At 36.3% G+C, this 26,536-nt stretch overlaps 1 protein-coding gene across 1 annotated transcript in view; it reads right to left on the reverse strand.

Moving 5' to 3' along the window:
* Window positions 1–26,536, reverse strand: part of FLI1 (Fli-1 proto-oncogene, ETS transcription factor) — a 156,679-nt gene that overhangs the window by 69,062 nt on the left and 61,081 nt on the right. Inside the window, 1 exon segment of the mRNA XM_074303827.1 lies at window positions 5,753–5,961. Within this exon segment, the coding sequence (XP_074159928.1) occupies window positions 5,753–5,961 (209 nt within the window).

Raw genomic sequence — 26,536 nt, forward strand, 5'->3', positions numbered from 1 at the left:
TCTTACACGGGATGTTTTCTCCAATTCCCGTGGTTGAGACAGGATGCAGCTGAGAGCTATTTGCAGACCACGTCTTGGATCAAGTCACTGGAATCTGCATCTAATACAGAACCTATGGGCGATGCTGTTTCAGGGACAACCAACCCCAACAAGCTTAACCACAGTGGGAAAATCTGAGGAGAAAGACAACAAAACTTCCCAACGCAAGGGCAGCCCATACTGCCGCTGAACCTCTCAAAGAACACACTTCTCCACCTGACCCTTAGCCGCTGCCCAAGTGAGTCATAGCTAAGTCATGGCCAAAGGCAGGCTCAGCATCATCATGCTCACAAAACACCCCTCCTCATACACACCCTCTTTATTCTGCTTTTTTAAAGTAGAAAGAGCACAGTGGTCAAGGCATACCATTGAGACACAGAATCTTAAACTGTTCTAAAAACCTCAGGGGCCATCCCAACAAATTCCTATTTGAATCAGGAATCTTGCTTCTGGTCATCTGACCTTGTTTGAAGGCCTTCAATTATAGGGAACTCATTACCTGACTCCCTTCCACTTCCAGACCAAGGAATCACGTTCCACTTTGGTATATAGTTATCCCTATATTTCTGAGTTTCTAAACTTTTTCTGTGTCATCTGCTGGCCTTCATGTGTAGTCTGCGGCTTTCTGAAAAACTCTCCCCAAATTCCCATTTAATTTCTTCTGCCAACCCACGATATATTGAAAACATAATGGGAAAAATAGTGATGTGGATGCGATAATTGTATATATATATTTTCTTATACTTAGCCAAGAAATTGATTTTGTTAATTAGTAGAAGGGATATTTTCCTTATATTTAGCCAAGAAATTGATCTCCCTATTAATTAATAATAGCTAATATTTATATAGCACTTACTATTTGCCAGGCACTGTGCTAAATACTTTACAATTATTAACTCTTTTATTCTTCACTGCAACCCTAAGAAGTAGGGGCTGTTATGATTTCCATTTTACAGTTCAGGAAACTAAGGCAGACAGAGGTTAAGTGACTTGCCTAGTGTTACACAATTATTAAGTGTCTGAGTCCAGATTTAAATTCACCACCTAACTGCATGTTACTTCTAACCATTGGTCCTCTGAACCCAAGAAAACCACATTTTTTCTCTATTGCATTATCTTTCCAGTATTTGACAGCATCCCTCATGTCTTTCCCTACTGGATCTTTTCTTCTCCAGCCTGAGCATCTCTAGTTCTTCTAACTAATATTTGGATGACATGCTTTTTCCCCCTTATCCTATTATATCTTTTTCCACATGGGCTCTAGCTTGTGAAAATTCCCCTCAAAATGTCTCATTGCGAACTGAATATAATAGGTAGATAGATGACCTTAATATAATTATTTACTATGGGATAAACTGAAAAAAAAGAAGTCTCCAAGAGTTATCTATTTTGTACTACTTGCTATTCTTTTTAAAAATGTAAAAAAAAAAAAAGTTATCATGTAACTCCTTTTTTCTTCCTTCCCCTTACCCATAAAATGGGTAACATCACTAGTTCTTTCTACTCTGCAGAACTATTGTGAGTGCCTACTCACAAATCCCATTACGAGTCAATCTAAACAAATTCTGTATTCTAATTCTACCTGGTTGAGGCAGATGATGGCTCAGGAATTGTCGGGTCTGAAATCAAGAAGATCTGAATCCAAATTCAGTTTTTTTAGACATGTACAAGTTTATGAACCTGGGCAAGTCACTTAACCTGTTTGCCTCAGTTTCCTCATCTGTAAAATGGGGGTAATTATAGCATCTGCTTTGCAGGATTGTTATGGGGATTAGATGAAAAATATTTGTAAAGTGCTTAGCATAGTTCTTGGTACATAGTAGGTGCTTAATAAATGTTTATTTCCTTCCCCTTTCCTTTCCCCATCTGGTAGTCTGAAGACTTGGTTCTTGTCCTGGCTCCTTTAGTCACCATCCATATTACTTTCAGCAAGCTGATATCTTCCACTCCCTATGTCACAGGATTATTGTGAGACTAAATTGTAATAATGGTCATAAATGTTCTAGAAAAAATATGAGAGACATTGTGGTAATCATTATCTCTGTGGACAGACTTTTTGGTGGGTTTTCCATCTCTGGAGACACAAGTTCAAAGGGTATTATATAAGCCCCCAGGATCAGGGGTGCCACCAGGCTATCCAAGAAAGCTCAAACTGGCCCAATTTGAAAACAGAACAGGTTAAGGTTTCCACACTGATCAGAAGATTGACTAGATCTGTGAGTAAGCTACTGCCTGAGTGAGATAGGGAGCACCAGCACCTGGACTTTTAATATGACTGTAGATATCTGGGGTCTTCCTAACACGATATTCCTGAATCTTAGTCATAAGCTTAAAGATAGAAGGATATGGAGAGGCAGATGCTACTTTAAGAGTCAGAGAAAACGATATATAGAATTTTAACTGAATGATTTTGTGTGTGAATGTCTATTGGTGCTGAATGGTAGCCATCTCTAGAATGAGGAAGGAGGGAAGAAAAAAGGAGGGTAAGAGAAATTTACATGATAACTTTTTTATGTATTTAAAAGGAATAGCAAGTTGTACAAAATAGATTTGCAGTTTCACATGCAAAACAATTATCAACTAATAAAAAAGAGTCAGTCTGGTGGAGGCTGGATCAAACCCTCCAATATTTAATAGTTGTGTGACCATAGTCAAACCTCTCATTGTCTCTGAGTATTAGTTTTTCGAGGTATAAAATGAGGTTAATAATATTATCTGTAATTATCTATAAAACCTACTTCACAGTGTTATTAGGAGGCACCTATGAAGATAAAGTTTTATAAATTTTACTGCACAATGCAAATATTGGTTATTATCAGGAAGAGAAAGGCAGATACAAAGAAGGAGAACACAGAGAGACAGACACACACACACACAAAGAGAGAGAGAGAGACAGAGACAGAGACAGAGAGACAGAGAGAGAAACAGAGAGACAGAGAGACAGAGACAGAGAGAGAGAGAGAGAGAGAGAGAGAGAGACAGAGAGACAGAGAGAGACAGAGAGAGACAGAGAGAGAGAGACAGAGACAGAGACAGAGAGACAGAGAGACAGAGACAGAGAGACAGAGAGACAGAGAGAGAAACAGAGAGACAGAGAGACATAGACAGAGAGTGACACAGAGAGAAAAAAACAGAGAATAAGAAGGGGTGGAGAGGAAGAGAGGCAGGGGGAGAGAAACAGATAGAAAGAGTAACAAAGAGATAAGAGAGAGGAAGGGAGAGGGGAGAAGAGGGGCAGACAGACAGACACGGATAGTGAGACAAAGGCAGAAAAACAGAGAGACAGATAATAAGAGTAACTAGTAATAGAGTAACAAAGACAGAGATATGAGAGTGGGAGAGGGAATTAGGGATAGAGAAACAGGCAGATGCAAATGAAAACACAGAAAGATGACAGAGGCAAAGGAAAAAAGAGAGATGAATAGGGAGAGACAAAGAGAGAGAGGGAGAGAGACAGACACACAGAGAGAGTCAGACAGAGACAGAGAGACACACAGAAAGACTCAGGCAGAGACAGACAGAGACAGAGACAGAGAGACAGAGAGACAGAGATAGGGAGAAATCGAGACAGAGTTTTGATTCTGAGTTACTCTACTGCCCCAAAGCATGAGAATGTGGCTGAGAGCCCAAGCTCTGTCTGGTTTTGGTTAGTGGGATTGAAATGTGGTGAAGTTAGGGGTTCCCACAGGCAGGTCTGGAGTGTACTTGTTACTCCTTGAGAAGGAGGTGGTGGCTCTGGCTTGGCTATCTACTCTCACTTCACTCTCTTCCTTTGTTGTTACATTTCCTCTTTCAACTTCCTCACCTCTTTACAGGTAAGTCTCAGTTTTGTATCTCTAGCCCAGATCTCCCATGACCAAGTCTTATCTTTTCAGAAACATTCTGCTGGATAATTCCACCTGGGCTCTCTTAAATTCAATGCATGTGAAACCAAACTCATCTCCTTCTCTCCCAAACCAACTCTTCCAGATTTCTTTGATTCCTGTAAATAATGACAACTGCTACCCAGGTTTAACACCTTTTAATCATCTTTGATTCTTCCTTCTCTCCCCATCTAATCGGTCACCATGTCTCATTTGTTTACCTCCAAGGATCTTCTCCTCTCCATTTCTCTTTAACTTTTAATACCTTAGGTTTAGATCTTCTTACTTCTTCTATGAACTATTTATATAATCTCCTAAATGATCTCCCTGATTTTAGACTTTCCTTCGATCTGTCCTTTATTAATCTTCCTAAAGGATTGCTCTAATCATGTCAGTCTTCAGTAGCTCTCCATTTTTTTTTAATTAATAATTTTTTAAACCAGTTGTTTGTAAAAAACAATTTCAATACCTGGGTTTTAAAATTTTTGAGTTTCAAATGTTTGCTCTCCCTTCCCTCCCTGAGACTCCTCATTGCTTATTATCTGTATTATTATTATTATCTGCACAATCCTCTCAATATTTGATTCCAGTCTGCCTAATCTAGTTCTTATCTTCCACTATTTCCCCTACATGTAATTATGGATTATCTTTTATTCTTTCAATATACTTTGAAGTTTCCTGCTCCTATATTCTTCTTAAATCATACCTTCTACCTTAAGTGACCTATCCACTTCACTTGTCAAACATCCAAAAAAACCTTAAAAGCCATCTACAAATACCACCTGCTTCATAAAGTCTTTTTGCTCTCCACTAAACTACTTCCTTCCTTCCTGTCTTCCTTCCTTTCTTCTTTTTCTTTTTTCTTCTTTCTTTTCTTCCTTTTTTCCTTTCCTTCTCTTTCCTTCTTGCTTTCTCTTTCTCTTCTTCTATCCCTCTTTTCCTTCTCTCTTCCTCCATCCCTCCCTCCTTCCTTCCTTCCATTCATCCCTCCCTCCTTCCTTCCTCCCTTTCTTTCTTTTTTCCTTCCTTCCCTCCTTCTTTTCCTCTTTCTTTCCTCCCCTTCTGTTTCCTTCCTGCTTTTTCTCTTGCTCTCTCCATTTCTCCTCCCCCTTCCCTCTTGTCTTTCTTTCCTTCCTTCCTGCTTTTTCTCTTGCTCTCTCCATTTCTCCTCCCCCTTCCCTCATCTTTCCTTCCTTCCTTCCTTCTTTCTGTTGTTTGTTTGTTTCTTTCTTTGATTGTTTATTTGTTACTTTCTTCCTTTTCTACAGGGCCTGCATATAAATAAATGTGTGGAATATTCTTGTTGATTTTATTTCACTTACGTATTTGGTGACTGTTCAATGAATATCAGCTCCTTGAAAGTAGGGATTATTTCATTCACTGTCTTTGTATCCCCAGAGCCTAGCAAAGGGCTTGGCACATAGCAGATATTTAATAAATAGCTGTTGATTTAATGGTCCTAAGAGCAGACTCTTACATAAGGCAGAGTTTTTGAAGGCTGGCAGCTCTCCCATACTCAGCCAGACATGGCAGGAGCCCCCTTCAACTGCACCATCAGACTAGACCCACAGTGCCCTGGGCTGGCCCCCTCATCTTAGCTGCCTTTTGTGGACTGACCCAGACTTCCAATTGCCTAGCACTGGAGCCCTGCCTGCCACAGAAACCATAAGTGAATAATGAGGCCTTATGCCTCAGCAGAAGAACATCTGGTGAACACACATTCATACTTTCAATCCCTCCCTCCCTTCCCCCTCCCTCCACCAACAACTTCTTCGACCCTGCACTCATTGCATTCTCTCTCCCAGCCCATCAGCTGGAACCATCAGCAAATGCTATCCCAGCTCTCCTACCTGGATCCATTCATGTGGTCATATTCCCTCTTAACATTGACCCTCACAGGCTGGTTGATCCACTCCTGCTGAGGTGGGAGGGGGTTGATTTTGTGGGGCTGGCCATAGTCAGGGTTGCCAGAGGCGGTCATGTCGTTCTTGGGGAGATGAGCTGCTCCAAATGTGGAGTCAAAGAGAGATTGGTCGTCGCTCACCACCGACAGAGCCTCCTGGAAGACCAAGAGAGGGGAGAAAGACTGTAAGTGTCACAAGTCAATCAACCAAGAGGTGGCTTTTGCTCTCTCAATTTGAGCTGTCAAACCACTCCACAGATGCCCTGGGGCTCTCTTCATCTGAAAGTCCCCTCTGGGCAAGTGCAGGTTGAATCATAGGCCCAGGGCCACATCAAACTTTATGCAAATATGTTGGGTTCTTTATTTGGCTGCACTAGACAAGGGGGGGGGGGCAAGTGGGGAAGGAGATAATCCCTTGGCATCCAGACATTTGCTAATTTATCTAGAGAGCATCATTATCAGATAGCATACCCCAGGAGCAAAAGAGAGATGTAGGAAAAAGGCATCAAGAGAGGGCATCACCTGGAGTGTCCCCTGTATGTTGGTGACAAAAGAAATGAAATGGAACAGTATTACACTGGGAATAGTGTTTGACTTGGAATCAGAAGACCTCCATTTAATTCTTTGTTTTGTTCCTTACTCATTATGTCACTGTGACAAGTCACTTAATCTCTGAATTTTATTAAGACTCTAAGTTTTAATTTAAATTTTTATATTTTTATTTAATTTTAAGACTGGATTTTTAATTTTAATTTTTATATTTTTATTTCCTTTTAATTAAAACAGAATTTTTAATTTAAATTTTATATTATATATTTTTTCATATTTTTATTTAATGAAACCTCTAAATTTTAGAGAAACAGCTTGGGACAGTGGAAAAGTGCTGAAGTTGGAGTTACAGGGTCTGGATTTGAACAGCCTATCTGTTACAAACTGTTTACATCCCAGTAGACAAATCTCTAGGCCTCAGTTCTTTATCTATAAAACAAAAAGATTGGCCTAAGTTGTGGCTTCTCAGCTTCCTTCTAACTCTAATTCCATCATCTGTGAATTCCATTTGGAACCCCACCCCTAAACTCAGATAGGCTGGTTCAAAGACTCAGTGTGTTTTAAAGACCAGTATACTTTTTTCTTTTTCTTAAAGGAAGGGAGTGATTGTTGGGAATAAACTATCATCATCATCATCATCATCATCATCACTAGTATTTATATAGAGAGCATCTATTTATATAGATTTGCAAAGTGCTTTACAAATATTACTTTATTTTATTATCACAAGAGAATTTCTTTCCCCATTTTATAGATAAAGAAATTAAGGCAAACCAAATTCCAGATTCATCCAGCTAATGTCTGAGGAAGGATATGGACTCAGGGCTTTCTGATTCCATGCCTGGCACTCTATCTGTTACCAAAGCTAGCTCTGTGCAAAGGCACAGAGATGGATGAGGTGACTGAGTCCAAGGAATAGCTCTGAGGCTAGCTTTGGTAACAGAACTCTTGAGAGTCTTTCAGGGTTCAGCCCAGCTGCCACCTCCTGAATGAAACTTTCCTCATCTCCCCAACTGTTAGTGCTCTTTCCGTTTCCAGAGTTCCTTATATTTTCTTCCTTGTGCCCTATATTGTAGACTTTCAATAGACTGTAAGCTCCGTGAGGGAAGTTTTGTTTGGGTCTGTTTCCCCAGTGCTCCTTTTGTAGCTTTCATCCGTCCCAGACAGTGTAGTCATTTCAAGCCATTCCATTATTAAGTTCCTGCTGTGGGTAAAGCTACAAAAGGAGCAGAGGAAGGCAGAAGGTAGAAGTAGGAGAGAAGTAGAAATCACTTCATTCATTATCCCTCAACCTTCATTTCCTTAGGAAAGCTGAAACTGAAACAATATTCTGGGTAGAAAATTGGGTGAGAAGCCTAGATCCTTGAGTTGCTTATGGGCAAGGGATGCTGTAATTGTGATACTGGTGAGAGACAAGTCCATGCTCCACTAAAAACTGACACTTCTCCTTACTAGCTCTGTGACTGCAGGTAACTCAGTTATTTTCCAGGATATCTGTTTCTTTGTTCATAAGATAGAGGTGATATAAATACTGCCTACCTCACAGGTTGCTGTGAGATATCATTTATATATGCCATGATATAAATGTTGACTTGTGATTTTGCCATAGAAATTTATAGGACTTTTTAATGTTCTGACAAATATCATAAACATCACTATTATTGCTACTATATAAAACTCTCCCAATATTCATTAGGCATATCCATCTGAAGCAATAGATATATGACAAAAATGCCACATATTAGAAGATAACCGCAAAAATAAATACTTTTAAGGATCTTTTATAAGATGAAGAATGAAATTAGCAGAACCAAGAGTATAATTTATACAAAAACAATACCATAAGGACAAACAACTTCAAAACCAAACAACTTGAATAATAAGAAATACCCATACAGTGACTATCCAATCCATTATTCCAGAGGACTGATGATAAAACATGCTACTGATAAAGAGGTGACAGAGTTAGGGTACAGAATGATATACATATCTGATTTTGTATGCAGCCATTAAGAGGATTTATTTGCTTGACTATTTGTTACAATAATTATTCCCCCAATGAGATAGAAGTGGAAAGAAGAGAAATAGATTTTTTTAAAGAAACATAGTAGAGGTGCTACAGATGTGAAATGTTGCTTGCATATAGAGATGAGATCACTATATTGTTAGTTTTATTTAATTGTTTTACTGTGTTACAAGAAACCTCTCATGGAGTTGTGAGGAGGAGCAGTGGGAGTTAATCTGTAAATGTTTGTAGTAAAAAGACAAAACACATCAATAAAACTATTTTTAAAAAGAAAAAATAATGGGATTTGTATGTGTTTATTATCCCTTTGCCCTTGTAATTAATCCCTAAGAGTTGAGTTTGAACTTCCTTCAAAATAAGGAGAACAAGCACTTATCCATGTTCTAACATTTATTATCTCTGTGTTACTGGTCAAATCATTTAAACCTCTCTGTTTTAGTTTCTTCATCTCTCCTCAATTCCACTTAATACCTTGTTTCAAGTTCTGGCCCATAACACTATCTATAAAATCTATAAAATGGGAGAGATAATACTATAGTACCTGTTCCATTGGGTTATGAGAATTGAATGAGGTAATATGCATAAAGTACTTCTTAAACCTTAAAATATTATATAAAGGAAGGGTATTATTGTCATCTAGTCTTAATTTTTATAAAAATGTATATTCTCTTAAGCCACCATTAATAATCATTCTCCATCCATTCATTGACTGAAGGTAGTTTCCCCCCATTATGTAACAAACTTTAAAAAAATGTAGTATGCATGGCTACAGATAAAGAACATCAAAGGACCTCTTAGTTTTGAAGTTGTTTTGTGACCCTTATTTCACTCATCCCCTTTCTTTGAATATCTTCCTCCCCTCAAAAAACAAATTATAAATTCTGTTTCACTCTTTCTCTGCTGACCTCACTCCCAGTGCTGTACTTAATGCCAGCACGGCATCCTTGTTTCCAACAGGAAGGCTGTTCTCATGTTGTTTCCGGCTGGGACCAAGGCAGGAAATACAGGAAATCACACCAGGAAGTCTGCTTCTAGACCAAAAAGGTTTGGATGTTGTAGATAAGGCAAAGGGTGAAGGGTTTAAGGTTGAACTTCCAAAGTTACCACCACAACATCCAAAAGGTTCACTGTCTCCAACTGAGTGAATGTCTCCAGTTTCTGGATCCACTCTTGTTTTCTACCTGATGCTCTCATAGTTTGTTCTATGGAAAGCTCATAATTCCCTGGATGTACTTCCCTACAAATTAAACTTTGCTCTAACATGTGTGTGATGCAAAGACTTTGCTATATGTTTTAAGTATTGACTTATTAGTCCTTGTCACTATGTTTGACAGACTGTAAGCTTCCAGAGAGAAAGAATTAGTTTGATGTAATTTCGATTTTATACAGTCACACCTCATTATAAAAGTTTTTTTGATCATTATAAAAATGAGCTCACATAACAACCTCTTCAATTCAAGATATTAATAGTGGATGGGGGAAGGGCCACCCAGTTTATATGCTTTATATCATATATGATACTATTATTATGCCATATGTGAAATCTGGAGTCTTAAAGAAAGATTAATAATAATAATATAAGAAAATTCACTCAAAGATTTTGGCCAGAAAGGGGAAAAAACCTTCACTTATACTCTATCTTCAGTGGTCAAAATATTGTGGCATGAAAATTCTCAGAATCTGACCAAAACATAGCAAGTGTCTTGTAAACTGTAACTTCCTCCTAATTCCCACTTCCACCACCCTCAACTCCTGCCTGGATTATTATAATAGCCTTTCAGTTAATTTAACTGTTTACATATTGCTTCTAGGCTTATCATCTAAAAGTACCACTTCAATTAAACCCCTTTCTTCTCAAAAACTTTAATCTTAATTTCTCTATTGTTTTCATTAACTCCAACCTAGCTATCCAGTCTTTTCACCCTCAGCGTCAATAAGCACCTTTTTTATGTTATTTGTACAATTTATGTTATGTTAAGCTATCTGTTATTCACTTGGAATCATCCTTCTACTCATCCACAAAGCCTTCCTTGACCATTCCAGAACTTTCTTTCTCCATTTAACTTCAAAGTTAAAATCACATAAATATCTATGTTCTTTCCTATTTTATTTATTGGCCTCTATTTCATATACATCAGTCTTATCACCACAGCAAGATTATATTAAATGCCTTGACAGCTGATGTCAAATTTCCTAGGTCTGCTGCAATAATGGTGGAATTATCATAAGGACTTGTTGATGCTTTGATAGATCAGTGACATCTGGAGAAGACCCTGCAAATATAGCCTCAATGTGTTACAGCATTTCCTTCAAGATTTCCTGCTCTAGTTTCCCCTGATGACAATGGAGCAGCCTATAAAATTTGGAGAAAAGTGCTTCTGTAGGGCAGACAGAAGGCAAATTTAAGCAATTTACTCAATGTTAGATATTTTAGGCTAATATTCAGAAATGACGATGAAATGAGAAAAGCATGACTAGTGGGACCTCCCAGATCTTATGAAAGTTCAGCATTTGGGTTTTCCCTTCTTAAAACAGGGAGTCAAAATAACTCAAGAAATAGCAATAGTTTTAGAATAGGATTCTGAAAAATACCTTCCTTCAGTCTTCCTTTACAGAACAAATAGACATCAGAACTTGTGCGTTATTTGTAGGGCCTCTTTCTTCCAATAAATGATAGAAGTCTAGAATGGAATTTGTCTGTCCCTAAGCAAGTAAAAGCTAAAACCATCAATCCATGGTACATTAGCACTGCATTAATTCATATACCCTGAAGAATACTCATACAGTGCACCCCCTGAGCTTAGGCAAAAAACAGAAGCAAAGAATGCTGCTGCCAGAAAAGGAAGCCATTCTCCAGGAGCATCCTCTTCTGACCTATTCTATACCTAAAATCCTTTTAATATCATACCATATTCTCTCTTTCTTTGTACCAATCTTAAATATAAAACTGTAGCTGTTCTTGCCAAGGTTAGACCCTCCTAAAGCCTCTATGAGTTGGAGAAAAGTGCTTTCTTAAACTGAAAAGAAGACAAATTTAAGCTTCCTGCTCAATCTTAGATGTTTTAGATTAATATCTCTAGGAGCCTACTCCATGACTACTGTTATTTCTTGTCTTCAATATCTACTGACTCATTTCTTACTTTTCACTAATATTTCCAAATCCTTAAAAAATGCTCTCTTAACCTTGTTATCTCCTTAAATGATCCTCTATCTCTCTTCCTTTTTACAAACTCCTAGAGAAAATTCTCTTTGCCATATTTACCTCTCAAATCTTACAACATAGTTTTTGACCTCACAATCAATTGAAACCATTTCTTTAAAGTTACCAGTGTTCTTCCCACTGATAAATCTGATGGTCTTTTTCTCAGTCCTTGTTTCTGAAATCCCTACATTTGAAGCAGTTGATCACTCCCTTGTCCTCAATATTCTTACCTTTCTTGTCTATCCAGATACTGGAGAGAAGAATAATCCACTGATTTCTCCCAATTCTCCTCCTTCCTATATGATGGCTCCCTTGTCATATTATTTATTGTTCATACCAAAACTTCTAACTATAAGACTCTGTCTTAGGCTCTCTTCACTCTCTGTAATCTTTTTTTATGATCTTTATCTGCTCCTGTGGGTTCAGTTGTGATCTGTATAGGAAGAACTGCCAAATCCATATATCTAGTACTAAATTCTCTTTTGAGCTTCAACACTAAGTAGCTGTTGGACATTACCATTTAGATACTCTTTAAGAATCTAAAAATATATACAATATATACATATATATCCAAAATGAAACTCATTATCTCTTAATGAAAGTATCTGCTCTTCTTCCAAATATTCTTATATATGCTAAGAGCTCTACAGGTTGTTTTGACACAATGGAAAGAGTTTTAGATTGGAGTTTGGAGTATAAGCCCTAATGCTAATTACCCATCTGTATTCCTCTTTTTTTACACTAACACTGTTTAATCATGGTAGAGGATCATCAAAAGTTAAAACCAGACAGAAGAGAATTCAGAAATGCCTAAGTGATGATATCTATTCAGGTACTATGAACACAAAAGCTGTTCACTACATGGCTACTGACTGAATGAATGTCCATCAGCATTAAACAATTTTCATTAATTTTTAAATGCACTCTAATGACTAGTTTAGGGTATTTATAAAGAGTCACAATTATCCCCCTTTTCTTTTTGTTTAACACTAAAATTAATTGGTTGTACATACAAAAGATGGAGAAGACAAGACAGAAAACTCATCTTTGTGTAAACTGGATGAATGAGTTGGAATGAACAAGAATCAATTTAAAAGAACTAAATTTAATGTCCTGCCCTTAGGTTAAAAAACTCTCAAATGTACAAGTCCATGTTGGACAAGGCTGGAATACAAATCAAAGCAAAAGACTAGAGGAGTGCATTTTCCACGTGTATGGTATGATTGCCCAATAAATATGTGACATTAAATGACATTAATAAAAGCATACTATCAGAACCCAAGGAATTTTGCAAATATGCTATACTCTGTTCATACTCTATTCTAATTCATATCACATTTGAAATACCATAATCAGATCTACTTGCCATATTAGGGGAGGGGAAACTATGCATGACAACTTTTCCTACAGTAGGTCTATCCCAATAAACTTTAAGGTGGCATAGAAGTATTCCTGGGTTCTTGAAGATTATGATGGGAGTAAAAGCTCTGATATACTCTACCAAAATGGTTTGGAGACAAATACAAATGCCTGTTAGCTTGAATGAGATTATCAATTTCATTGGTCAGAATGATCCATGATATGGACCAAAAATGAAAAAAAAAATGCCCTAATTCCTATGAACCCTCTTCTACTTCCATAGTGATTGTGGCAAATCACCTACAAAAACAATTTACCTGTTAGCATTCTTGAACTTTGGGCTATAATCAAAAATTTGATACATTGTTGGTAGATCTGACTCAGTTCTATCTTTCAACATAAATTAAATAATACATATGAAAATGTTGCCAATAAATAAAAGAATGGTTTGCAGACCCTTCTAAGAGAGGTAAATAAAATAATTAATTTGGTTTCATTATATACCAAAAAGCAAAAAAAAAAAAAAAAAAAAAAAAAAAAAAAGGAGCATTTCATGATGTGGTAAATTCCTTTTGCAGTAATTATTATTTATGATAATTGTAGCTTATGTGCAGAGGTCTGTAGAAAAGGATTAAGGAGAGGACATCTATGAAAGACTTTGACAAGGTCCTTCAAACTAAATCATCTTGGGCTCAATGACATATATTTGCTCCAAATCAACTTGTTTAGATAATCTATTGATTTAAAAAATGGGAAATAGAAAAAAGTAAACCTAGTAAATCATTATTTCTTATAAAAGTCTAGCTGATACAAAATAGTCACCGTGATGAAGTTTTAAAATATGGAGCATATTGTATTATAGAACAGATGAGAATAAGGGATAATTATGAGCTATATTATTTTTAAAAAGAATGAAAAGCTATTGAATAGAAAATGATTTTGTAGACATTTTGGTATTGGATTCAGGTAAACCAGATAATCCTGAAAAAATCTGTGGATAAAACTTGAAAAACAACAAATAAATACAACAAAAAAACAGATCTGTTGTTGTTTTTATAGTGAGTTATTTCTATCAACAATAACAGCAGACATACTTACTACTCTTGGACTCTACCACTTTCATACCACATGTCTTATTTGAAAATGAAACCAGGAAGTAGGAATTAATTTGGCAAAAGAAACCCATGCTGGAGGCAACATAATTTTAGAGGTAGTCAGGGATAAATTTTCAAAAATATCTTAAAAATGGAAGGCTTTCCAAACAGTGGGAAAGAGCATAGATTCAGCTCTTTTCCCTGAAGAAGAAAAAAAAAAAAAAAAGCAATAACGAAATGTTATTGGCAATTATTGATTCAGATGTCTGCCTTTTTTGCCTCTATAAAATATATAAGAATGGTAAAATGGTAAAATTTATAAGAATGGCATATGCCGACAAATGTGGAAATATGTTTAGAAGAATTGCACATATTTAACCTATATTAGATTACTTGCTGTGTAGAGTTGGGAATAGATGAGGAGGGAGGGAAAAAAATTTGCAACACAAGGTTTTGCAAGAATGAATGCTGAAAACTTTCTTTGCATGTATTTTGAAAAATAAAAAGCTATTTAAAAAAAGAATGATATATGCAGATATCAATTATGTCCTTAATATAAAGATAAAAATAGAACAGACAGACTTTTGTAGACCATTTTCCATAGTCCATATCTGACTAGGAAATGTGGAAAACTTAAGATCTGCTGTCCATATGGTTTATTGATTTTTTTTTTTGAAAAGCATTTGATTTAGAAGGACAAAATCCAGTCCTGAAACGTTTTATCAAATGAGATGCAAAAACAACATTAAATAAGACTTCATGACAGCTATGACTATGGAGTTACCTTTTTTTAATGATTCATGAATACTAACATCAATTGATTTTAAAATGGAGAGATTCACCAGGAGAATCCACCAGAATCATTTAAGAACTTAAATAAAAGGATTTTCTGGAGATGGTAAAATCTTTTGATGCCAGATGACTACATTCAAGTTAGCACTATAAAACTTCCTCTGTTAAGTCCACAGGAATGCAACAGAGATTGATCTAGACATCCACACTGGAAACACTGTTATAATAATGATATTTATATAGGTATTTTTGGTCGTTAATCACATATGACACTTTGTGACTCCATTTGGGGTTTTCTTGGCAGAGATACTGAAGTGTATTAACATTTCTTTCTCCCATTTCTTTTATAGATGAAGAAACCGAAGTAAACTGTGTTTGTGACTTGTCCAGAATCACACAGCTGTTAATTAACAGAGCAAGAATCAGATTCTCTGATTCCAAATCCAGTCCACTTTGTGTTCATACCATATTGTAGTGGTTCACCTTTGGGAAATTATGAAAACTTTTACCATCACCGATATCCTAGGCAGGAAGATGGTATAGTAATGGATAGAATGTCAGATTTAGAGTCAGGAACACCTGAGTTTGAAATCTCCTCAGACGCTTCTTAATGTTGTGACCTTGGAAAAACCATTTAGCCTCTCTCCATTTCAGTTTTATCAGCTGTACAAAAAAAGTAGCTAAGTATCTCATTAGCTGAGACACAGGACTAGAAGTCGGGAAGACAAGAATTTAAATGCTACTTAAGATTTTCACTAGTTCTGTGGTCCTGGACAAATAACTTATCTTCTGTTTGCCTTAGTTTTATCATCTTTAAAATGAGAGTAATAGTAGCACCTACTTTCCCGAGCTGTTTGTAAAAGCAAAATTAGATAATAATTGAAAAACATTTTACAAATCTTAGTGTTATAGAAATGCTAGTTAGTTGTAGTAGAGTATCAAATGAGAAAATATGTGTAAAACCTTAAAATATACATATATACAATCTATAAAAGGAGTTGGAGAAGGAAATGGCAACCACACCATTATTTTTGCCAAAAAAATCACCAAAAAGGGTCATATGGAGTGAAATAAGACTGATGAGGAAACTGAGGTTAACAGGGTTAAGTGACTTGCCTCACTAATGGTGATAGAGCAAGAATTTGAAGCCAGATCCTATGATTCCAAATCCAATACTCTGTACCACACCATGATATACTAGCTCAACTTTGGAAAACTATGCAAACTGTCTATGAGCCCAAATTCCTTTATATCACTGTTATCCTAGGCAGCTTGTAGGTATAGTAATGAATGCAGTATTAGATTTAGACCCAAGACAGATCTGACTAGGGAATGCTATATAGACCAGCCAGGTACTATAAATGGATAACTACAAGATGGAAAATACAAGTGGGATATGGGGTGCTCCATTACTGACCTCTCCATTTTCCAAGTTATATAGTCCCTTGTCCATAATAGGTATTTTATACATGTTTGCTTAATGTTGGAGCTGAAGCTTCAAGTATCTGAAAGGTTGTCATTTGTCTGGGTGATAGATTAGATTTGTCAATGGCTACAAGTTAAAGATAAATAGATGCTGACTAAGATTCTATGATTGTAAGAATTGGTTCTGCCTCAACATGGAATGGGCTGCTTTGTTAGCTAGTGAGTTTCTTGTCACAATAACTATTGAAACAGCGGCTAGAAAATCTTTTCTTGGAATGTTGCAGAAGGGATTCCTGTGGATAAGAGGTGGAAAGTTAGACTGTTACTCTGATAACACCCTGTCTAGTATATATAGGGAACTGTCTGAGACTCTGAAGGGTTAAATTATTTACTCATGGTATAATAGACAGCTGGTATTATAGACAAGATTGGAACCCATACCTTCCTGACTTGGATTCAAGCACTCTAACATGGTTATTCCACCTATTTATTAAACACTTACTGTGGACCAAGCACTACGCTATGACGTGCTTACAAATAAATATAAAGAGGTTGATAGAGATTATTCGCTCATCCAATTTGGATTTTATGACTTTTAAATCCCCTTTCAATGCTACTATTTTAAATTTTCTGGGTTCTGACAAGAAAAATAGTCTCAGGGGCAATGGACAAGAAAATCTAAATATTCTTATCAAGAAGTGATTGAATCTCCACTTGCTTGGTAAAATCAGAGTTGGAAAGGCAATCGTCATCATGGAGAGATAAGAGAGAAAGGGAAGTGTGTCCAAATTCTACCTTTTTAGAGCACACATGCCTTCTCAGTGAAGACAGAGTTTGGAGTCCTTGCATAGGAAACATCTCAAAAAGGAAGAGAAATTGAATTTTTCCTAGGAAAGATCCACTCATCTATACTGCTCTATCACTCTCACTGGTCTTGAAGTCTTATGAGAAAAGAAAATTGGTGTTTAAGAAGGATTTGCTGAGGTTAAGAGACTAAGAGGCAATGAAGTCAGCAAACCTATTCATTGTGCACTTCTGATGTTGGGGTCTGGCTTGATCAGCCCAGAAACCATGGGTGTTCAATCTAAAGACCTGGTTCATACTTTAACAAGATTGCCCCAGGGAGAATGCTGGTTTTGGTTTTTATCACATTCCTTAAGTAATGACATGAAGTTCCCTCTCTTTTTTATCCTGAGGAATACTGTCAGAAGCACACAAGTCTCTAGGGAAGACTGGAAGTCCTGGTCTCTGGAAACCAGCAAATTCTTTGGCCAAAGTAAGTAAGTCTAGAGAAGTGAGATTTTTGTTTATTGTTTTTGCTTTTGTTTTTAATGGCTGGAGAAAGTTAAGGAGGTTGGAATGGAGCTGAAACAAAAGACTCATCACTTCACTGATCCCTCAATTATCCAGAAGGAGTGATGCTTTGTAGGAATTATAGATGCTGCTTAGTTTCCTCTCTCCTTTTTCCTGCAGTTAATCATTAGTCCAGCTACCTGTTTATTAGTATCTCCAGCAGAGGGCAGGTGGGAGAAGAATAGGAATACACAAGATATACTAGACACCCCTTTTCTTCTCACCTTTGCTGCAAGATAAGCAAGAAAGAAGGTAGAAAATACCAGTCAATGAGCAGATATATATATTTATCACCTGTCACATGTGAGTCACTGAGCTAGGTTCTATAATGTGAAACTACTGAATTATAAGGACTTTATGGTTCAATTTCACCAACTCCTTGAGCCATTGCTATGCACCTTGTTAATAAGTGCCGAAGGAGATATGAAAGTCAATAAGAGCACACCCTGATCCTAAGGATTCTGTAGTTTAGTATAAGGGATGTCAGTCAACTAGCATTTATTAAACACCTACTGTGGACCAGGCACTATGCTATGACATGCTTACAAATAAATATAAAGAGGTTTATAGAGCTTATTTGCTCATTCAATTTGTTTATTTACAGATGAGGAAAAGGAACCTATAAAGGCTAAGTGAATTGTTCAATTATGATCTTAATTTTACATCATGCTATAAACTTTCTTTTTTCTTTCCTTCTTTCTTTTTTTTGGTGAGACAATCACCAAAAAGTATCTTGCCCAGGATCACACAACTAGTAAATATCAAGGGTCTGAGGCCAGATTTGAACTCAGGTTGTCCTTAATCCCAGGCCAGTGCTTCATCCATTGTACACTAACTGCCTCCTGTTATAAGCTTTCAAAGGGCAGCTAAGGAGGAAGACATCTTCATGAGTTCAAATTTGCCCTCAAACACATGCATGTGACTCTAGGCATGTCACTTAACCCTATTTGTCTCAGTTCCTCATCTATAAAATGAGTTGGGGAAAGAAATGGCCAACCACTCGAATATATGTGTCAAAACAATCAACCCAAATGGTATGGGACAGAGTGGGAGATGACTTTAAAATGATTGAATAACAAATAAGTTTTCAAAGCAACTTGACATAGGTTAACTTTTTTAACATCATGCTAGATCTATGAAGTAAGGAGAGGTATTTTCATTCCAAAAGCAAAAACTATAAAAGAAGCGCAAATGGAAGTCCTATGAAATTTTGAAAATAAATGAGACAAATATAATGTTTATCTGGATGTGTTAGTTGGTAGGATTTCAATAGCCACAGAAGGAGAGGATGGTATTCCTGATTTGGAGAGATGGTAGAATAGCATTTGAAGGAAAGTAAGTAGGCTGGTTTGGTTATAGAGTAAGGCATGTGAAGGGGAGTAGAGTGAGATAAGACTAGAAAACTAGGTGGAAGGTCTTAAATACCACACTAAATACTTTTAGATTTATTTTCTCAGCAATAAGAAACCATTAAAAGGTTTTGGGCAGCATAAGGGCATATGCATTTGTGTATTATAAAAAATAATTGGAAACACTCACAGCATATAGGATGAACTGGAGCAAGAAAAGATTAGAAACAGGGAGACTGGTTTGGACACTACTGCAATAACAGAGGAAAGAAAACAGGGGTCTGAGCTGGGATGATGACAGTATAAACAGAAAAGATGGGACAGAGGTCTTCATCTATTCCTGAACCATAATTCCCCAATTAATCTCACCTGTGAATAAACTCACTTTCAAAGAATCACATAGAGAGATGACAGGACCCTAAAATATCCCTTTTATTACATATTTCATAAAATACAGGATTAATGATTATGCCTTACAAGTTGAGAAGCTGAGGCTCATAAAAATGATCTTTTGAAAAAAACCTCCAGTAAGAAAGCATTAATCAGAACTAGGAACAAGGATTTCATGTTCACTGAGAAATTCTATTATTTCCCCAATTTTCAAAAAATAGAAGAGGATGGAGTCTGCAAATTCTAAATCACTGAGCTTCACTTTCACTACTGGCAAGATCCTAGAATGTTTTGTTAAAAATATGATTTGTGAACATTTAGAAAGGGAATTGATATGACAGAGCAATCTCATTCTCTTTTTTGATTAGGTAGATAAGAGGAATGCTATATGCATAATATACCTGGGTTTTGGCAATTTCAGCAAAGAAAAAATTTCTCATGATGCCCTTGTACATATGATGGAAACGAGGTGGATTTGTAATTGGTTGAATGACTATAGAATATCTGTTAATGGGTTGATGTCAGCCTGGTCTTGAGTTGAGAGATCCAATGATATGTCTTTGATTTTATACTATTTAATACTTTTATCATTTGGGGAAAAACATGGATGGTGGGTTTATTAAATTTTCCAATAAGACCAAGGAGAGAGACAGTTAACATACTGGATGATAGTATCAAGATTCAGCTAAATCTCAATAGTATAGAATGATGGGACAAATCCAAGAAGCTGAAATTTAAGATTGCCTCAGCAAAAAAAAGTATTAAGTCCCCTTAATGAATTCAAAACATCAACTTCATGTATTGAGGGTACATCAATGAACAATACTTTAAGTTAAAAAAAAGATATTGGGATTTTAGTGGGCTAAACACTGAGTCAGCAGTGTAACATGAAATTCAAAAAATAAAAGCTAATACAATCATTCCTTGTAGTAGAGGAAACATAATATTCTGAATGAAAGAAATGAGTAAGTCTTGCCTGGCCCTAGTCTTCTCTGTTCAGATCACATTTGGATTTTCAGTTGTAGGTGCCACATTTTAGGAAAGATATTAATTAATAAGCTAGCCCAGAGAAAGACAACCAATATGATGAATGGAATTGAGATGATCCCATACAAAAATCAGATGAAGAAACTGTATATTTTTAGCAAAGAGTCATATGTGATGGCCATCTTTAAGTAATTGTAGGTTTGCCATATGAAACAGGGATTTGATTTTTTTTTCCAGGTCCAGAGGGTGGAACTAAGAACTATGAGTAGCAGCTACAGAAGCACAGATTTCTATCTGAGGTAAGGAAAAACAATTCCTAACAATTACACTGGTCCAAAAGTAGAATAGGCCAATTCCTGGGAGGCAGTAACACATCTCAACTAGAGGTCTTAAAGCAAAGTCTGGATTATTTTTTATTCAGGATATTGTAGAAGTGATAATTGTTCAGATATGAGTTGGATTATATGACTTATGAGATCCTTTCTAACTCTGAAATTCTGTGATTTGGAAATACTTCATCAATCAATACACTAAGCATCTGTCATTTCATCTGAATGGGTATGTTCTCCATTGTCACAGACTAAAACCTGTGTAGAGAAGAGAATACATCATATTTAGGACAACCTGGTCCCTGGATGACAGACATATGATCCATCACTAGGCTTCTATTCAAAGCCTTTTTCCAGCCCAGGAGGACTTATCAGAACTAGTCTTTGAAAACTCTCAGAAAAGTACTTTATTGGAGATAGAGTAGGAAAATTTGTCTGATTTATTTTTAGGTTTTTAAACAAAGGCTAGTTAGATTTTGATCAGCGGGTGAAAATAATCATTTTTAAATTTTATTTTCTCTGATGCCAAAGTGGGACTATATAGCTAAACTTATCATTGAGCCCTGATCCCCTTACTATTTCTAAATACAATTAATTCAACATTTTCTTCCCAGGTCATTTAATTTTAACTCACAGAAAGGCTTCTGCATTGGATAACCCTGTGAGAGGCAGACGGCTGAGTTCCTGGAAGATGCAATCAGAATTCCTTGCAGATGAAAGTACTTTATTTAATGGGGTTTAATAAATTAAGGGGAAGAGCATGAATGAGTTGAGAGAAGAGGGTCTCAGAACACCATAAAAACTGGAGAGAGACATGGGTTGTAACAGAATCCAGAGCTATAACCCCTTTGTTAATCACAGTTCTCCTATTAGGCTTTTCTCCAGGTCTCCCATGGGTATTTACCTTGGTTGTTGACTTTGAGTTTTCACAGTCACTTTTCTGACCATAACCACATTTAAAGGGCATCTCTAAAGATCAAAGTTGAATTCTCCTCCTACAGAGTGACTTTACTCACAGAAAAAAAAATAATAATAAAAAGAAGCTGAATATGGAAGCTAATAGGCAAGGGCTGAAAGGTTAGTTTGAACCCCCAGAGGGGGAAACTTTACAGTATGTTTCACTTTCTCTTTTCTTACAGTCCTGAGACCTTTTCACAAGCTCCCTTTCCCAAGGAATGTAGAGGTAAAAATAATAAAAGCTAACATTTGTATAGTGCTTACTCTATACTAGGTATTGTATTAAGCACTTGACAATTGTTATCACATTTGATCCTTACAACAACCTTGCTAATATTATCTTTGATTTACAAATAGGGAAACTGAGACAAATAGTGGTCAGACAATTTACCCAAGATCACATACCTATTAAGTGTCTGAGGCAAAATTTGAATTCAGATCTTCCTGCCTCCAGGCCCTCCCTGCACTTTATTTACTGTACTATCTAACTGACAGGAGGAAGAAGAGAAAGAAAAGGAAGAAGAAGAATGGACAAAGTTCTGTCACACCTATTCTTTGCCTTCTGACATTAGGAGTCAGTTCTCCTTCCCATATTTGTGGCCTTCTAAGTAGATACTTAGGTATTACTGGAGAAAAGAAAGGATAATGCATTTCAAATATCAATATATTAGCTGTCTCATGCCTAGAATACAATCCTTCCTCACCTTTACCTTTGCTTCTTAGAATCCCTAGCTTCCTTCAAGATTCAAGCGTTATCTTCCATACAAAGCCTTTCAGCATCAAGCTGCTGTTATTTTCCACCAAAATTAATATCTATCTATACACACAAACATGCACGTACTATATGTACATATACATAGTTCCATATATGAATGCCATATTAATGTCTTTATATTAACATATGACTAATATGGTGATATTTATTCATATATTATACATTGTTATATATAATATGTTGATTGTTGCTTCAATGTATATTGATAATTATAATATGATGCATTTTATATATAACATGTAATATAAAGTACGTATAGTTTATATTATGTATTCATACAGGTACATACTAATACATATATGCACAGATTCACATACATACATGTATACAGATACATATGCATGGTGCTTATACCTAAAAATTCCTTGAGAGCAGGAATGGTTTACTTTTTTCCTTGTATCACAGCACCTAGCACAGTGCCTGGTACACAAAAAGTGTTAAATTAATGTTTTTTTATTATTGACTTCAGTTTCCCTTATAAAATGCAGATCATAATTTTCATAATAATTCATATGTATTGAGTCCTATAAGGCTTAAATAAATATTAAGGTTTAGAGTGAAAGTATTATGAATCTCATTTCATAAATGAAGGAACTGAAGATCAGGTATTAGAGCAGGGTCCAAACCCAAGTCTTTTGGCTCCAAGTTCAGGTTCTGTCACAACGTTTAACCTAATCTCTCACCTCCCTTGGGAAGTTAGAAGGAATTGATAAAGCCCTACAACCCTGAAACGATATGATATTGACTTCATAACCTTGAATCACCAAGAAATTAGGTTAAAAGCACAAATTGAAAGGACAACAGTCCATATTTACTAAATTCATAGAAAAATATAGATATTACATGAGACATTATACTTATGGTTACTTATCTATTAATATGTATTTATATCCATACATACACAGGGTATCTTAGAAGTATTATGTGCAACTTTCCATCTTTAATAATTTAAACTGCATTGATATTTTTGGATACCTGTATATGTAGATGTACACATCTATGTATTATACATATGTATAATACATATCCATATGTGTGGCTATAGATATAAATATAGACAGAGGTAGACATAGACATATAGACATCAATTAGATATAAATATAGGTCTAGATCTAGGCATAGATTAGATAGAGATATAATAGTAGATATAGACACAGACTTAATTTAGACACAAACAGACTCAGATATATAGACATGGGTTACATATAGATAGAAATAGACATATATTATAGATATAGATATAGATATATAGTTGCTCTCTTTCTTGGTTAATTGATTGACTAATACTTCTCTCATGTCAAGTGATTGCCAGGCAAACATACTCATCATATTGATGCAATGTGAGGATCAGTGGGATATCTAGATTGTTAAGGCTTGAATTTTTAAAAAATGGGTTTTCAGAGCAACTTAGAAAATTTAGAGGCAGAAGTATTATAGTGAAGGAGGTACCCAACTTATTATACATAGTTCTTCCACCCAGGTTTGTTACAGTAAAAGGCAGAGATTTCTGCTGAGAGTTTTGATTGTCCATTTGTGGACCAATCTGCTCAAATCTAAAAACAGGTAACTTCAGGCTTTCCCTAGTGTGAAACTTCTGGTTCCATCAAGATGCCTCTGAGATTTTTGGATTAAGCTTTGTTAAATTCTTTCTAACTTTCCCACTCATTCTCTGACCCTCCCCTCCTCATTGTTCTGGCCAATGATCATTACAGTGAATTTGACCATTTTCCCCAGTGTCCCACCCCCATCCATTCTGGGGCCTATTCTCAGAGGCAATGATCTTATCCGGCAATTTCCTCCTCTGACAAAGTTTCCATGGCAACTTGTGCCCTCATAATCACAGGAAACCCATGAGGAAACATACACAGGGCGGCTCCTTCAATCCAATCATTCCAGCAGCTAGCCAGGGAGCACCCTTTCAGTAGAATGGCCTTTCAGCATTGGAGCCATCCTGAGAGCAAGTGAATTCCACCTGCCTACAGGATAGGAGCTTCCATTGTGCCACAAACACGTCCATGAACAGCCATATTGAATGATATTTAAAGTCAATGGACAAGTGAGGATAGAAGCCATGAAACACCAGATTATTTTTTAAAACTAGACCTGGAATAAGGAGGAAAACAAAGTGCCATTCATTGCCCTATTTCTAATGGATAATTGACTTCGATGAGTCAGGTCTAGAGACAAGGCACAATGATTACTCCGGGATCACCTTGACCCTGGAGGCAATGGTTTTGAAGATACTGTATTTCCAACTATCCCATATGAATGAATATTCCCATGTTAGGAGGATGACTCTTTTATAACCAAAGGTTAAACAAACTTTTTTTAAAAGAGCTAGAAGTATCCCAGGGATGGAAATTTGGAAATAAAAGGTACTTAAACACACTAACACCAAAAAAAAAGTCTTTCTGAAATCTTAGTAGTCTGCCTCAATTTAATTAATCTTTTTTTCTCTCCCCCGATTTCTTGTTTTATATACTTCCTTTTTTTTGTACCCCTCCTTTCTCTTATTTTTCCTTTCTTCTCTCCATCCATTAATTGATCAATTTATTTTCAATTATTTTCTTTTTTTAGTCACCATACACATGAACTTTTCCCTCATCTATGCAAATTAGCAATCCTTTTATTTCTTTAGGTAAGTTTTTAATATAAATTGCCAAGCTATTCCTAGAATTCTGAAATGATCACAATGAAATTTCAACTTTCAGATTAAAAGAATGTAACCAAATCCCACCCCCACCCCTGGCCAAGACTTTTGTCCATGTTATTTCCAGATCTGGAATGCTCATCCTCATGCTCTCTGCCCGTAGACATACTTTGAGGACCAACTCATGTCTCACATTCACCATTAAATATTTCCTGGATACTCTAGCCTTTAAGTGATTTCTCTCTGCTTAATATATTTTTCACACTTACCAGTTGTACCATGTCTTTGTCATTTAATATAGTGTCTAGTACAATGTCTTTAACATAGTAACTACTTAATAAATGTTTGTTGAATCACATCCACAGTTGATTAATCTAATACAGCTTTTTGCCATCTCATATAGTTTAATTTTTCTGAAAAGCAGTATGTAATGATGATCATGATAACTAGCATTTTTGCAGCACTTTTAGGTTTACAAAGAGCCTTATAAATATCTTATTTTATCCTCACAGTATCTCTGGGAAATGGGTATTTGTATTGTCTTCATTTTACAGGTGAGAAAACTGAGGTAGACAGATTAAGTGACTTGCCCAGGGTCACACTGCTAGTAAGTATCTGAGGGAGGTTTGGAATTTGGGTCTCCCAGCACTCTACCCATTGTGTTACCCGACTTCTCCCCAAAAGAGTACTGGTTTTATAGCTTAAGGTTTTTGGTTTGAGTTTTGGCTCAGTATTTACTAGCTGTGGTGATACTTGACTATCATTCAACCCTTTGAGCTTCAGTGTATCCCACATGTAAAATTGGAATGTTCATACATTACTTTCTTTAAAAATGTTTGTGAGGAAAGCACTTTGTAAACTTTTAAGCATTATATAAATTTAAACTGGTGATAATGATGATGGTGGTGGTGACAATGATGATGTCTTGTCACCTCCTTCAAGATTAGAATTTCTTTGGGTATTTTGTTTCCCCCACAGCACATAGTATTATGCATGTGGTAGCTATACCAGAAATCTAAGAAGGATAATTACAACCCAGTGTATTTGACAATCCAAAATCCATATGCAGAGAACATTGCAATAGAAGTCAGAAAAACAGAATTCTAGGCTTGTCTCTACCACTGACTAGCTGTTGTTGTTGTTGTTTGTCCTCCATTATCAAAGAGGACCAGGACATCAGGGAAGTGATGCTATGACATACAAGTGAATTGGATGTAAGGGAGGGAAGGCTGAGCAAGGTCACCTGTCTCACTTTCCCCTCCAGAACCTTCTGGGTCCAAAGCCCAGAAACAGATCAGAATGACTGGAGATGGCCCTGGATACAATACGAGACCTTGGCTAAGGTCTTCAATAGGAATCAGTTTGAGTAAGGCTGTATCCACTCAGTGATGGACTAGATAGCAATTAAGGCAAAGAATCTCCTCTTTCTCCTACTCCAAAAAAAAAAAATCTAAATAAATAGGTAAATGAATGAATAAATCTGGGAAGGGAAAA

This window comes from Sminthopsis crassicaudata, chromosome 3 (assembly GCF_048593235.1).
Source record: "Sminthopsis crassicaudata isolate SCR6 chromosome 3, ASM4859323v1, whole genome shotgun sequence".
NCBI classification, from domain to species: domain Eukaryota; kingdom Metazoa; phylum Chordata; class Mammalia; order Dasyuromorphia; family Dasyuridae; genus Sminthopsis; species Sminthopsis crassicaudata.